The following is a 16,842-nucleotide window of genomic DNA, read 5'->3' on the forward strand; positions in this document are numbered from 1 at the left end:
TGGTTCTCAAAAACTGAGGGAAATACTTACGCTACTATTGCTGCATCACCCTTTCCTCTTCAAGGAAAACCAACGCAAGCTCAAGATGTAGCAGTATGCCTTTTGGTTCATGTAATGCACCTGCTACTTTTCAAAGATGCATGATGGCTATATTCTCTGACTTTTGTGAAAAGATTTGTGAGGTATTCATGGATGATTTCTTAGTTTATGGATCCTCTTTTAATGATTGCTTGAGCAACCTTGAACGAGTTTTGCAGAGATGCAAAGATACTAGTCTTGTCTTGAACTGGGAGAAGTGCCACTTTATGGTTAACGAAGACATTGTCTTGGGGCATAAAATTTCTGAAAGACGTATTGAAGTTGATAAAGCTAAAGTTGATTCCATTGAAAAGATGCCATGTCCCAAGGACATCAAGGTATAAGAAGTTTCCTTGGTCATGCCGGTTTTTATAGAAGGTTCATTAAGGACTTTTCCAAAATCTCTAGGCCTCTGACTAATCTATTACAAAAGGACATTCCTTTTGTCTTTGATGATGATTGTGTAGAAGCATTTGAAATACTTAAGAAAGCTTTGGTTTATGCACCTATTGTTCAACCTCCTGATTGGAATTTACCCTTTGAAATTATGTGTGATGCTAGAGATTATGCTGTAGGTGTTGTTCTAGGACAAAGATTTGATAAGAAACTAAATGTTATTCAATATTCTAGTAAAACTCTAGACAGTGCCCATAGAAACTATGCTACTACTGAAAAAGAATTTTTAGCAGTTGTATTTGCTTGTGATAAGTTCAGACCTTATATTGTTGATTCTAAAGTAACTATTCACACTAATCATGCTGCTATTAAATATCTTATGGAAAAGAAAAATGCTAAACCTAGACTTATTAGGTGGGTTCTCTTGCTACAAGAATTTGATTTACATATTATTGATAGAAAGGGAGCTGAGAACCCCATTGCATACAACTTGTCTAGGTTAGAGAATGTTCTTGATGACCCACTACCTATTAATGATAGCTTTCCTAATGAACAATTAACTGTCATAAATGCTTCTCGTACTGCTCCATGGTATGCTAATTATGCTAATTACATTGTTGCTAAATTCATACCACCTAGTTTTACATACCAACAAAAGAAAAAGTCCTTCTATGATTTAAGACATTACTTCTGGGATGACCCACACCTTTATAAAGAAGGAGTAGATGGTGTCATTAGACGTTGTGTACCTGAGCATGAATAGGAACAGATCCTATGCAAGTGTCACTCCGAGGTATATGGAGGACACCATGCTGGAGATAGAACTGCACATAAGGTATTGCAATCTGGTTTTATTGGCCTACTCTCTTCAAAGATGCCCGTAAGTTTGTCTTGTCTTGTGATGAATGTCAAAGAATTGGTAATATTAGTAGACGTCAAGAAATGCCTATGAACTATTCTCTTGTTATTGAACCATTTGATGTTTGGGGCTTTGATTATATGGGACCTTTTCCGGCCTCTAATGGGTATACACATATTTTAGTTGTTGTTGATTACGTTAATAAGTGGGTAGAAGCTATTCCAACTAGTAGTGCTGATCATAACACCTCTATTAAGATGCTTAAAGAAGTTATTTTTCCGAGGTTTGGAGTCCCTAGATACTTAATGACTGATGGTGGTTCTCATTTTATTCATGGTGCTTTTCGTAAAATGCTTGCTAAGTATGATGTTAATCATAGAATTGCATCTCCTTATCACCCATAGTCTAGTGGCCAAGTAGAGCTGAGTAACAAAGAACTTAAATTAATTTTGCAAAAGACTGGTAATAGATCTAGAAAGAATTGTTTTAAGAAACTTGATGATGCATTATGGGCTTATAGAACTGCATATAAAAATCCTACGGGTATGTCTCCATATAAAATGGTTTATGGAAAAGCTTGTCACTTACCTCTCGAACTAGAACATAAGGTATATTGGGCTATTAAAGAGCTCAATTATGATTTCAAACTTGCCGAAGAGAAGAGGTCGTTTGACATTAGCTCACTTGATGAATGGAGAACCCAAGCTTATGAAAATGCCAAACTATTTAAAGAAAAAGTTAAAAGATGGCATGACAAAAGGATACAAAAGCGTGAGTTTAATGTAGGTGACTATGTGTTGCTCTTCAACTCTCGTTTAAGATTTTTTGCAGGAAAACTTCTCTCTAAATGGGAAGGCCCTTATGTTATCGAGGAAGTCTATCGTTCTGGTGCCATAAAAATCAACAACTTAGAGGGCACAAATCCGAAGGTGGTGAATGGTCAAAGAATCAAACATTATATCTCAGGTAACCCAATAAATGTTGAAACTAACATTATTGAAACCGCAACCCCGGAGAAATACATAAGGGACACCTTCCAGAACATTCCAGACGCCGAAAAGGAATAGGTACGTGGTACGGTAAGTAAACTGACTCCAAATTAATTTTAATAGCAGTATTTCTCCGTTTTGGAATATTTAAGAAAATAGGAAAATAAGAAGTAGTCCGAGAAGGACACGAGGCATCCATGAGGGTGGAGGGTGTGCCCTACCATACTGGACACGTCCCCTGCCTCGTGGGCACCTAGTGTGCTCTCCGGACTCCGTTTTCTTGCTCGATACTTCTTTTGGTCGGTAAAAATTCATTATATAATCTCCCATAGGTTTTGACCACCGTATCACGCAAATATCCTCTATCTTTGTTTCGAGCTGTTTTTCTGACAGATCTAGATCACCATGACGTCCTCAAGCGCCCCCAAGGAGAAGTTTTTCGAGAAGGTCATCAATCCCTACCTCGCAGAGGTGCTGCAACACCCTCAAACCATTGAGATGTGTGAGGGGTGCTGCACATCCGCGATGTTGAGGGACCAAGGAGGACAGGAAGCGTGGAGATAAGGCTTGAAGCAATGAATCAACAAGTTTTCAAGTGCCAAGGGATGGTGGAACACGGACTCAATGCCAACCAGACGATGATTGCGGAGTTCACCAACAAACACAAGCTGGACGCCAAGGACATTTGGGAGACCATCTTCAAGCTTCATGAGAAAATCCAGCACCTCCAAGCCCAGATCTATGACCTGCAAAATCAAAACTATGAGTACGAATATAGATTCAAGAGGATGAGTTTGGCTGCAGATTTGAGGATCCCGGAGACTCGATCATCTTTCTATGATGGAGAGCCTATGCCTTGGAAGATGGAGGACAAGCCTACATCGTCAACAACACTACCCTCTTCACCAGCAAAGGAGACATAATCACATGGGTATGTGCCCCGGTATCGTATCACCATTACACTCCTATCTTTACAGTTTTTCTTAGTTCGATCATTTTGGTAATATCTTGATCTAGTAGAATAAAGTTTGGTATGAATTAGTTTTGAGTTTTGCTTTGTGATCCCTCTATGTAATCGAGTTTGTCAGCTATCTATAATAAAGATTAGTGTTGAGTCAAGGGCTTTGCTATCTTGCTATGATCTTGAGAAAATAGAAAGAATAAAAAGAAACAAAAGAAACCATGTTGATCTTATGGATAGTAATGACTTCACACATAAAGAGTATGAGGCATAAACATTGTTGAGAGTTGGCAAACATAGTTTTGGTCATCGTTGCAATTAATAGGAAGTAATAAAGAAAGAGAGGTTCTCACATATAAATATACTATCTTGGACATCTTTTATGAATGTGAGCACTCATTAAAGTATGACATGCTAAAGAGTTGAGGTTGGACAAGGAAGACAACGTAACGGGTTATGTTTTCTCACATCTTAGTTAAAGTATATTGTCATGGATCGTCCAACATGTTGAGCTTGCCTTTCCCCCTCATGCTAGCCAAATTCCTTGCACCAAGTAAAAATTACTTGTGCTTCCCAAATACCCTTAAACCAGTTTTGCCATGAGAGTCCACCATATCTACCTATGGATTGAGTAAGATCCTTCAAGTAAGTTGTCATGTTGCATGCAATAAAAATTTCTCTGTAAATATGTATGACTTATTAGTGTGGAGAAAATAAGCTTTATACGATCTTGTGATATGGAAGTAATAAAAGCGACGGACTGCATAATAAAGGTTCATATCACAAGTGGCAATATAAAGTGATGTTCTTTTGCATTAAGATTTTGTGCATCCAACCATAAAAGCACATGACAACCTCTTCTTCCCTCTTCGAAGGGCCTATCTTTTACTTTATGCAAGAGTCAAGGTGATCTTCACCTTTCCTTTTTATTTTATCCTTTGGAAAGATCCTGATATATATATCCAATTGGATGTAAGTTAGCATGAATTATTATTGTTGACTTTACCCTTGAGGTAAAACGTTGGGAGGCAATACTAAAAGCCCCTATCTTTCTCTGTGTCCGATTAAAACTCCATAAACATAATTACTGTGTGAGTGTCAGCAATTGTGAAAGACTAAATGATAGTTGAGTATGTGGACTTGCTGAAAAGCTCTTATGTTGACTCTTTCCTATGTTATGATAAATTGCAATTGCTTCAATGACTGAGATTATAGTTTGTTAGTTCTCAATGAAGTTTCTGAACCATACTTGACATTGTGAATAGATTGTTACTTGAGCATAAGAAACCATATGACAATATATATATATATATATATATATATATATATATATATATGTTGTTGTTATAAGAATGATCATGATGCCCTCATGTCCGTATTTTATTTTTATCGACACCTCTATCTCTAAACATGTGGTCATATTTTTCGATATCAGCTTTCGCTTGAGGACAAGTGAGGTCTAAGCTTGGGGGAGTTGCTACGTCCATTTCTCATCATGCTTTTATATCAATATTTATTGCATTATAGACTGTTATTACATGTTATGTCACAATACTTATGGCTATTCTCTCTTATTTTACAAGGTTTACATGAAGAGGGAGAATGCCGACATCTGGGATTCTGGGCTAGAAAAGGAGCAAATATTAGAGACCTATTCTGCACAGCTCCAAAAGTCCTAAAACTCCACGAAAGTCATTTTTGGAATTAATAAAAAATACTGGCGAAGGAATCAACATCAGGGGGCCCACACCCTGTTCACGAGGGTGGGGGGCGCGCCCACCCCCCTAGGGTGCGCCCCCTGCCTTGTGGGCCCCGTGACAGGCCTCCGGTGCCCATCTTCTGCTATATGAGGTCTTTTACCCTGAAAAAAATCATAAGCAAGCTTACGGGACGAAACTCCGCCGCCACGAGGCGGAACCTTGGCGGAACCAATCTAGGGCTCCGGCAGAGCTGTTCTGCCGGCGAAACTTCCCTCCGGGAGGGGGAAATCATCACGATCGTCATCACCAACGATCCTCTCATCGGGAGGGGGTCAATCTCCATCAACATCTTCACCAGCACCATCTCCTCTCAAACCCTAGTTCATCTCTTGTATCCAATCTTTGTACCAAAACCTCAGATTGGTACCTGTGGGTTCCTAGTAGTGTTGATTACTCCTTGTAGTTGATGCTAGTTGGTTTGTTTGGTGGAAGATCATATGTTCAGATCCTTAATGCATATCAATACCCCTCTGATTATGAACATGAATATGATTTGTGAGTAGTACGTATGTTCATGAGGACATGGGAGAAGTCTTGCTATAAGTAGTCATGTGAATTCGGTATTTGTTTGATATTTTGATAAGATGTATGTTTTCTATCCTCTAGTGGTGTTATGTGAACGTCTACTACATGAAACTTCACCATTTTTGGGCCTAGAGGAAGGCATTGGGAAGTAATAAGTAGATGATGGGTTGCTAGAGTGACAGAAGCTTAAACCCTAGTTTATGCATTGCTTCGTAAGGGGCTGATTTGGATCCACATGTTTCATGCTATGGTTAGGTTTACCTTAATACTTCTTTTGTAGTTGTGGATGCCTGCAATAGGGGTTAATCATAAGTAGGATGCTTGTCCAAGAAAGAGCAGTACCCAAGCACCGGTCCACCCACATATCAAATTATCAAAGTAACGAACGCGAATCATATGAACATGATGAAAACTAGCTTGACGATAATTTCCATGTGTCCTCGGGAGCGCTTTTCTCATATAAGAACTTGTCCAGGCTTGTCCTTTGCTAAAAAAATGATTGGGCCACCTTGTTGCACCTTATTTACTTTCATTGCTTGTTACCCGTTACAAATTATCTTATCACAAAACTATTTGTTACCTACAATTTCAGTGCTTGCAGAGAATACCTTACTGAAAACCGCTTGTCATTTCCTTTTGCTCCTCGTTGGGTTCGACACTCTTACTTATCGAAAGGACTATGATAGATCCCCTACACTTGTGGGTCATCACTGCTCGCGGCCAAAATGTTTAGTCCCACCTCGCTAGTTGAGAGGGGCTCGGAGTGGTTTATAAGCGCGGCTACGCTGACCACTTCGAGCTCCTCTCCAATGAAGGCTTACGGACCTAATCTGACACTGCTATGCCTGTGGGCCTACTGGGCCTTTTCCGGTCCTGTATCCTGGCCCATGGTTGGGTTTCTAGTCGTATTCAGGCCGTGGTGGCCCAGTAGGTGGCATTTTTTTCCAGTTTTTTGTTTTGTTTTTTGCATTTTTTCTCTTTTTTTGCTTTATTTTTTAATTCCTTTTGCTTTTAGGTAATAAAAATTATAAACTTTCTGTTAGTGCCATTTGTTTTCCAATTTGAATATTTTAAATTTGAATTTTTTAAATTTGTGTGAATCACTAGTTTTCGAATAATTTTACTATAAAAATATATTTTTGAGTGATTCTTTTTCCTGCTATTTAATATTACTGTGTTTTATCATTATATTCAAAAACAGATCTTGTTATTTTAATTTCTAAAAAAATCTTTATGATAATTCTTTTTGCTATTAAAGTTTCTAACAAAAAAATTCTTTATGAAAATTCTTTTTGCTTTTAATGTTTTGAACAGAAAATACTTTGATAATTTTGGTTGCATAAATTGTATGTAATTTTAGTTTCAATAACACTAGAGGTTTATAATTTTTTTGAGTTGATTCTTTTTGCTATTGGAGTTTTATAAAAGCTTTTTAGTTGGTTGTTTGTGATATTGAAGGATATTATAGTTTTGTTTTAGTTGATCATAACAGAATATTTTAATTGATTATTTTTAGTTCATTCTTTTGCTATTAGTTCATTCTTTTTGCTATTAGTTCATTCTTTCAGCTAAATGACCCTTAAATTGAAAAGCACTACAAATGAACTCTGAAAAGGTTGAAAGTTGTCATGGTATCTTCATTTCACCCACATAGCATGTGCTAAAAAGTTGAGAGGGTTACGACAAAAACTGGATGCGCTTCGTGTACAAAACAGACAATCTCTTTGGAAGTATCAGGGTTTCGGACGAAAACTCATCTGTTACAAAGGGATTTCATTTGTTCACATGTAACTAAAGTGATATTCTAGATCAAAGGCATCATCATAATAGTTGTGGATAGAAAGTCTTCACTTTTTCTTTGCTTGTGTCCTTTGCTTATTGCGCCGTAACCATGGATAATCTTCATCGTTTAACACGGTGCTTGGGTCAGCCCTGACTTTGAAGGGAGGAATTTCATGAAACTTTTCGTAATCTTCAGACATGTCCGTCTTGCCCTCCAACCCCACGATGTCTTTTTTCCTAAAAGAACTATGTGGCGCTTTGGCTCATCGTATGATGTATCCGCTTCCTTATCTTTTCTTTTTCTCGGTTTGGTAGACATGTCCTTCACATAGAAAATCTACGCCACATCATTGGCTAGAACGAATGGTTCGTCTGTGTACCAGAGATTGTTCAGATCCACTGTTGTCATTCCGTACTATGGGTCTACCTGTACCGCGCCTCCTGACAGATTGACCCATTTGCACTTAAACAAAGGGACCTTAAAATCATGTCCATAGTCAAGTTCCCATATGTCCATTATGCAACCATAATATGTGTCATTTCCCCTCTTGGTTGCTGCATCAAAGCGGACACCACTGTTTTGGTTGGTGCTCTTTTGATCTTGGACAATCGTGTAAAATGTATTCCCATTTATCTCATACCCTTTATAAGTCATTATAGTGTTAGATGGTTCCCTCGCCAACGAGTACAACTCATCAGAAACAGTGTTGTCACCCCTGAGACGTGTTTGCAACTAACTACCGAAATTCCTGATGTGTTCACATGTAATCCAATCGTCACAGTGGTCCGGGTGTTTGGAGCACAGAACGTTCTTGTGTTCATCAACATACGCGGTCACCAAGGTAGAATTCTTTAGAACTGTGTAGTGTGCTTGAGACCAAGAATGCCCGTCCCTACATATTATTGAGTCCCCTCCTAGCATGCCTTTTCCACTCAGTCTCCCCTCATACCGCGATTGAGGGAGACCTATCTTCTTAAGGTCAGGAATGAAGTCAACACAAAACCCAATGACATCCTCTATTTGATGGCCCATGGAGATGCTTCCTTCTGTCCTAGAGCGGTTACAGACATATTTCTTTAGGACTCTGATGAACCTCTCAAAGGGGAACATATTGTGTAGAAATACAGGGCCCAGAATGACAATCTCGTCGATTAGATGAACTAGGACATGCGTCATGCTATTGAAGAAGGATGGTGGGAACACCAGCTCGAAACTGGCAAGACATTGCGCCGCATCACTCCTTAACCTTGGTAGGATTTCTGGATTGATCACCTTCTGAGAGATTGCATTGAGGAATGAGCATAGCTTCACAATGGCTAATCGAACGTTTTCCGGTAGAAGCCCCCTTAATGCAACCAGAAGCAGTTGCATCATAATCACGTGGCAGTCATGAGATTTTAGGTTCTGAAACTTTTTCTTTGCCATATTATTATTTCCTTTATATTCGACGAGTAGCCAGATGGGACCTTCATACTGAACAGACATTCAAAGAAGATTTCCTTCTCTTCTTTGATAAGAGCGTAGCTGGCAGGACCTTCATACTGCTTTGGAGGCATGCCGTCTTTTTCGTGCAAACGTTGTAGGTCCTCCCGTGCCTCCGGTGTATCTTTTGTCTTCCCATACACGCCCTACAAGCCTAGCAGGTTCACGCGAAGGTTCTTCGTCACATGCATCATGTCGATTGAAGAGTGGACCTCTAGGTCTTTCCAGTAGGGTGGGTCCCAAAATATAGATTTCTTCTTCCACATGGGTGCGCGTCCCTCAGCGTCATTCGGAGCAGATAGTCAGTCGGGACCCTTTCCGAAGATTACTTTTAAATCATTGACCATAGCAAGTACGTGATCACCGGTATGCATGGCAGACTTCTTCCGGTGATCTGCTTCGCCTTTGAAATGCTTGCCTTACTTTCGACATTGACGGTTGGTCAGAAGAAATCAATGATGCCCCAAGTACAGATTCTTCCTGCATTTGTCCAGGTATATACTTTCGGTGTCATCTATACAGTGCGCGCATGCGTGGTATCCCTTGTTTATCTGTCGTGAAAGGTTAGTGAGAGCAGGCCAATCATTGATGGTTACAAGCAACAACGCATGCAGGTCAAATTCCTCCTATTTGTGCTCATCCCACACATGTACACCGTTTCCAATCCAGAGCTGTAAAAGTTCTTCAAGTAATGGCCTTAGGTACGCATCAATATCGTTGACGGGTTGCTTAGGGCCTTGGATGAGAACTGGCATCATAATAAACTTCCGCTTCATGCACAACCAAGGAGGAAGGTTATAGATACATAGAGTCACAGGCCAGGTGTTGTGATTGTTGCTCTGCTCCCGAAAAGGATTAATGCCATCCGCACTTAAACCAAACCATACATTCCTTGCGTCACCTGCAAACTCCTCCTAGTACTTTCTCTTGATTTTTCTCCACTGCGACCCGTCAGCGGGAGCTCTCAACTTCCCGTCTTTCTTACGGTCCTCTATGTGCCATCACATCAACTTGACATGCTCTTTGTTTCTGAACAGACGTTTCAACCGTGGTATTATAGGAGCATACCACATCACCTTAGCAGGAACCCTCTTCCTGGGGCGCTCGTCGTCAACATCAGCAGGGTCATCTCATCTGATCTTATACCGCAATGCACCGCATACCGGGCATGCGTTCAAATCCTCGTACGCACCGCGGTAGAGGATGCAGTCATTAGGGCATGCATGTATCTTCTGCACCTCCAATCCTAGAGGGCATACAACCTTCTTTGTTGCATACGTACTGTCGGGCAATTTGTTATCCTTTGGAAGCTTCTTCTTCAATATTTTCAGTAGCTTCTCAAATCCTTTGTCGGGCACACCATTCTCTGCCTTCCACTGCAGCAATTCCAGTACGGTACTGAGTTTTGTGTTGCCATCTTCGCAATTGGGGTACAACCCTTTTTTGTGATCCTCTAACATGCGATCGAACTTCAGCTTCTCCTTTTCACTTTCGCATTGTCTCTTTGCATCAACAATGACCCGGTGAAGATCATCATCGGGTACATCGTTTGGTTCCTCTTGATCTTCAGCTTCCCCCATTGCAGCATCTTCAGCTTCCCCCGTTGCAGCATCACCGTATTCAGGGGGCACATAGTTGTCATCATCATCTTCTTCTTTGCTGTCTTCCATCATAACCCCTCTTTCTCCGTGTTTGGTCCAAACATTATAGTGTGGCATGAAACCCTTATAAAGAAGGTGGGAGTGAAGGGTTTTCCGGTTAGAGTAAGACTTCCTATTCTCACGGATAGGGCATGACAACACATAAAACCATTCTGCTTGTTTGCCTCAGCCACTGCGAGAAAATCATTCACGCCCTTAATGTACTCGAAGGTGCGTCTGTTACCATACATCCATTGTCGGTTCATCTCTGCGACATCATGAATAGATAAGTGATCAAATTAATAGAAGTTCATCATCACATTAAACCCAAAGTACATACATAGTTCTCATTGAACAACATATAGCTCTCGAGAGCATCTAATTAAACCATACATTGAAACTATATAAAACATTTCAATGCGAAAACAAATGCGATCATAACCGTAACCAAGTTAACAATTGATCCAACGGCATAATGATACCAAGCCTCAGTATGAATGGCATATTTTCTAATATTTCTAATCTTCAAGTGCATTGCATCCATCTTGATCTTGTGATCATCGACAACATCCGCAACATGCAACTCCAATATCATCTTCTCCTCCTCAATTTTTTTTCAATTTTTCCTTCAAGTAATTGTTTTCTTCTTCAACTAAATTTAACCTCTCGATGATAGGGTCGGTTGGAATTTCCGGTTCACATACCTCCTAGATAAAAAAATCCATGTCACGTTCCTCGGTATAATTGTCATAGACACTAAATGAAACTAATAGTTATAAAAGAAAATATATATACCACATCTGAATCATAGACAGGACGAGGGCCGACGGAGGCGGATACCAAAACCACCGCACTATATAATAACAAAACAATAATAAGTAAGAAAACTACACAAGTATCTATCCAAATCATACAAAGTAAGAACTTTTTTCTTTTAGAAAGAAGATAAGATCAAGAGGCTCACCACGGTGGTGCAGGCGACGAGATCGGCGCGAGCGATCAACGGCGTGAGGACGGGGACGGGACAGGACGGACCGCCAAACCTAGACAAGGAGCTTCGAGAGGAGAAAGCTTAAATGTGGCTCGGGCATTTCATTGAACACCTCATGTACATCGGAGGTGAGCTAGAGCACAACACACCTCTCCTAAAAAAACAAAGCACTCCACTACTCTGCTCGCGGGCGAGGGGGTATATATAGGCATACCACTGGTCCCGGTTTGTGGCTGGAACCGGGACTAAAGGACACCCTTTTGTCCCGGTTTAAGCCACCAACCGGGACCAATGATGATGGGCCAGGAGTGAGGCCCATTGGCCCCGGTTCGTCCCACTAACCGGGACCAAAGGGGCCAGACGAACCGGGACCAATGCCCCCACAAGGCCCGGCCTCCCCCCTAGCCTCATGAACCAGGACCAATGCCCCCATGGGTCCTGGTTTTGGGCTGAACCGGGACTAATGAACTTATCTGGTCTAAACTAAAGCCTTGTTTTCTACTAGTGCTGGTGTTTCACGTTGAAGTAGCCCTTATTTTGCGAGCTGGCGTTGAGGTTGATCGCGCTTTATACAGAAAAGGAGAAAGGTTACGTTTAAAGAAAATGCGTAGAAAAATGCCGATCATGTTCGTTGGATGGCACCAAGGTTACGTTTCCAGGTGAACGTCCTCCTTTTTCTTGGGCATATACTTTTTGGCGCCGTCAAGTCACTGTCAAAGAATGTGATTAAAAATAAAGAGCATAAAGTGCAGCACTAAAGACTTTCGACGAGTAATTTGCTAAAAAAAAGGACTCTAGACGAGTCTTCTTGGATAGAACAACATATGGTCAGGCTTCTGATGTCACTAGCACATATCAGCATGTACATATTTTCGAAGACGAACTATTCTCGTACATGACGATTCTTCTTCTTCTTCTTTTTTGAGTAAGATTCTTCTTCTTCAATTTGTGTACTCTCGAAAAAAGTTTATGTATATGATTTATTGATTTGCTGGTCACTTGCGATTATCTTCACTGTGCAAAGTCCTTGCGACGCCCGTTCGTACGCACGCACACTTTTCAAACGCTTGAAACCTGAACACGCAGACGATAACAGCTCAGCATGCATGCATACACGCTTAAGCCCGTGCGTAGAAGCTGACGTCGTCGCTCCAATCTTCAGCCGAGTCGCCTACTGCAATCAGCACGTGTTCTTCCCAACCAAGAACTAGTACAGTACGAGCACATGCTGTCTCCTCCTATTAATCAACAAACTAAATTAATTCGCCGCCAACAACCGTGTGGGTTCGCGATTGATGACGATGCGTCGGCGCTCATCCATGCGTCCCGAAGTAGAAAGCGGCGGCGACAGGGAAGGCACACCGGTACCGCGCCGTACGCATGCCCCCGGACACTGAACCTGCACGCAGGCAAGCTGTCGGACGGCCGGACCGCCGACTACTACTACTCGCCTTGGCCAGGTGCGTCGCTCCCTCAACCAACGCGCCTTGATTAGAACGTACGGGGCGGGTCGCAGTAATGCGCCGCTAATCCGTCCCACCACACTTTTTTTTTCGGGGAACTTCAGAGAGCTTTATTCAACAAAGACATTCGCTGAGCAGTCAGCCAGAAGGTTGCTGATCAGGAAGCTAGGGGTAGTATCTAACCAGCTCTCAGTCACATTAAGCGTAGTACCACGCTTAGCACACAGATGTGCAGGACTGTTTGCCGATCTTATTACATGTTGAATATTGAAAGAAATAAAACTAAGAGCTAGCTCTCCAATTTCAGAGAAGATAGGTGCTATCACTGACCGGTCAATGTAGCGAGAGTTCCAGAGGTTAACTGCCTCTAGACAGTCGGTCTCCATGATGACATGTGTGTAGCCTCGTAGTGTTGCGAATCTCACTCCTTCCTTAAGCGCCAAAGCCTCCGCAATGAGGGGGTCCGTGACACCTGAAGACGGCTTACACCATGCACCCTTGAAGCCCGATGAGGAGCGTGCAACACCCCCTAGCCCTGCATTCCCATCGTCGAGATGAACAGCGGCATCTGTGTTGATCTTTATGTATGGGTCCTCAGGGGGTTGCCAACCATACCCCAGCAGTGGTGAAGCGAGCTGCACGGATATATCCAGAATGGCTAGATCCTCTCTTATTTTCCTTACTGAAGAAGCTGGATCCCACCCTTCTCTGTCATGCGTCAGTCGATTGTGAGACATCCATATTGCCCACATCACCGTGACGAAAATTGCCCGATCTTTATCAGAGAACCGGGGTTCACAAAGGATATCCTTTGTCCAAGTATGAGGATGGAGACGTGGCAGGTGAACTTCAAAGACAAGTCTGGCCTCCTCCCAGAACCGGCGCGCATGCGTACACTGCAACAACGCGTGTTCCAAATCCTCGTCCATGGCCAAGCAAATCTTGCACGTGCTTGTTTCTCTTATGTGGCGATATCTTAGGGTGCATTCATCAGGAATGATACCCCTCAACACCCGCCACCAGAACACTCTGACTTTTGGGACTACTTTGAGTTTCCATAATGCATCCCACATCTGTTTTTGATCCATTGAAGTGTCGATAATCTGCCCCTCATCTAGAGCCAAACGCTCTTTTTGATTCACGAGAGCTCGATACGCCGATTTAACAGAGTAAATGCCTGAGAAGAAGAAGAAGAAGAAGAAGAAGAAGAAGAAGAAGAAGAAGAAGAAGAAGAAGAAGAAGAAGAAGAAGAAGAAGATTTCTCATGTGCCCAAGCAAGGATATCTTCGCCGCCTCCCTGTCGCAATGGTATGTTAAGAATGGCAGCGGCATCAGGTGCAATGAAAATCCCTCGCACCAACTCCTGACGCCATGTCCAGTTAGTTGTATCAATCAGCTCGTTAACGGTCTGAATCACCGTATTTACTGGACGCAGCAGTGGAGTCATTGAGACAGTGGAGGGAATCCACTTGTCTTCCCATACAGAGATGGAAGTACCGGATCCGACTCGCTTCAGCAGCCCGGTTTGTAAAGCTTCCCGGCCAGCTATAATCGCTCTCCGGGTAGCTGAGGATGATTTAGGGACTGTTGCGTGAAGGAAATCCGAGTCTGGAAAATATCTTCCTTTCATAACCTTGGCGCACAGGGAGTTAGGGTTCATCATAAAACGCCATCCATGCTTCCCTAACAGCGCCAAGTTAAACAGCCGAAAATCACGGAATCCCATTTCGCCTTTGCACTTTGGCATGGCAAGTTTGTCCCAAGCGATCCAATGTAAGGAGTTCCTATCAATAGAGCTTCCCCATCAAAATTTTGCCATGCTCGAGGTGAGACTTTTGCACACCTTTTTCGTAAACAGAAAACAACTCATGCTAAACGTCGGGATGGCTTGAACAATGGATTTTAAAAGTGTCTCTCTGCCGGCGCAAGCAAATAGCCTCTCTGCCCAACCTTGCATGCTGCCTCGTGCCCGATCAACTAGATATTCAAAGGTTCCACTAGTGATCTTGCCAACGGCAGTGGGTAGGCCGAGGTAGCGTTCTGAGAAAGCTTTGACTTGTACTTCAAGAAGTTGCTTCAAAGTTTGTCTAAGGGTCGTTGGCGTGTTTGGGCTGAAGAATATAGAGCTCTTGCTCCTGTTGACACACTGTCCAGAAGCATCCCCATATATTGCAAGAATATCATTCAGCCTAGCCGCGCTTTCCTCATTCGCCTTGATGAAGATGAGGCTATCATCAGCGAATAGTAGGTGATTCATCCATGGTGATCTGAAGTTCACTCGGATACCCCTGTCCACAAAGTCCCCGTAGTGCTTCAGAAGTGAGGTAAAACCTTCGGCGCAAAGCAAGAACAAATAATGGGAGATTGGACACCCCTGCCGAAGCCCTCTGGATGGGTCGAAATAAGGCTGCAGCTCTCCATTCACACGGACAGAGAACCGAACAGATGTGACACACTTCATGATCAGCCTGACCAGATTAGCATTGAACCCCAACTTCAAGAGTATGGCTTCCAGAAAGTGCCATTCGACTCTATCGTAAGCCTTCATCATGTCAAGTTTGATCGCACCATGCTCTCCACATGCGTCCACTGGCTCCTCCACATACGCTGCACCTGCTGCCCCGAGATCTGGACGTCAACAGCCCCGGGCGCACGCGATCTCCGACCCGATCTCGGCGTACGGAGCCACGACCCGGTGCGTGTGCTTGCATGGGAACGGGAATACGACTATACGAGGTAGGGAGCCCGAGTCCAGTCAAAACATGCAGCTTAGCCATCACGTTGTTCAACGAACCTGCCCCGAAGCAAGCAGCCGCCCCACTTTGTTCCTACACTAGTACTAATAAAGCCGTTGAACAACCACCAGCTCGATCCCCCTTTCTATTGCTTGCAGCCTCCTCCTTCCTCCGTCCAGGCCGCGGCTACGAGTTCTTCCGACTGGCCGGCCGGAGAGTTTCTCATCTCATCGTCTAATCGTCGGAGAGAGTGGTCCATCAGTTGCCTTCCCGCGTCTGAATTTCTCGTACAATCCCTGTGGCCTGTGCCTACAAGATGGAGAGGAGAGCGGCGAGGAGAAGCTCCGCCCACCACAGCCGAATGCAGATGCCGCCGGCGCCGGTGGGGCAGAAGCAGCACCAGCAGACGCAGACGCAGCGCCGCGGGGGGTCGAAGAGCTGCCAGAGAACGCCGCCGCCGCCGGGCTGCTTCACCATCCAGCTGCTCATGGTGTTCCTCTGGGTGGCCGCGTCGCTCGCCTTCCTGCCGCTCGTGCTGCCGCCGCTACCCCCGCCGCCGCTCTCGCTGCTGCTGCTGCCCGTGTGCCTGCTCGCCGTCCTCGCCGCGCTGGCCTTCGTCCCGCTCGACGCCCACAGCAACGTCGTCGGCGGCGGCTCGTCTTGTTTGTAGAGAGGCTGCATTTTCTTTTCCGTGTCGGTCAGAGCTAGTTGTTTCAGATCTAGCCTGTAGTACAAACTGTGAACCTTTTTTTAAGATTAGGATTAGGATTAATTAACAGAGGACTACTTTTTGGCTTTGTAATCACTTGAATTCCGGCAATGTCAATTGAGATCTCACGGTATTTATGCTTATCAACTGAAAAGAACTTCCAGGAAGTGGAATCCATAAATCATTCGTTGAAACAAGAAAGAAAATACGCGTGTCCAATAATAGTATAAGACCATTTTGCAAGCTATGTTAGACTGCAAACCGGACACCGCATCTGTCGACAGAGAAGGGACCAGTCCATAAACACGGATATGGGAGCCGGCCATCCAAAACTAGCCGAATACATCAACCCTCAATTTTTTTTAAAAAAATCTAATGCATCTGCACGTTCAAAATAGTTCCATATATCTAGTTTTAGTTTGAGATTAGTTAAAAAAATGTTCAAATGCAGCAGTAGTTTTAATTTAAATA

General features: G+C 43.1%; 1 protein-coding gene across 1 annotated transcript; it reads left to right on the top strand.

The window, feature by feature from the left end:
- The first annotated feature begins 15,787 nt into the window (after window positions 1–15,787).
- On the top strand, window positions 15,788–16,537 carry LOC123066083 (protein ORGAN SIZE RELATED 1). Its single transcript, XM_044489238.1, has one exon. The coding sequence runs from the start codon at window positions 15,979–15,981 to the stop codon at window positions 16,330–16,332; it is 354 nt and encodes a 117-aa protein (XP_044345173.1). The 5' UTR covers window positions 15,788–15,978; the 3' UTR covers window positions 16,333–16,537.
- Window positions 16,538–16,842: the final 305 nt, after the last annotated feature.

This window comes from Triticum aestivum, chromosome 3B (genome assembly GCF_018294505.1).
Source record: "Triticum aestivum cultivar Chinese Spring chromosome 3B, IWGSC CS RefSeq v2.1, whole genome shotgun sequence".
Lineage (NCBI taxonomy): Eukaryota > Viridiplantae > Streptophyta > Magnoliopsida > Poales > Poaceae > Triticum > Triticum aestivum.

Bases quoted from the DNA above. Each gene is read 5' to 3' on its own strand.
- LOC123066083 (XM_044489238.1), top strand. From the start codon at position 15,979: ATGGAGAGGAGAGCGGCGAGGAGAAGCTCCGCCCACCACAGCCGAATG.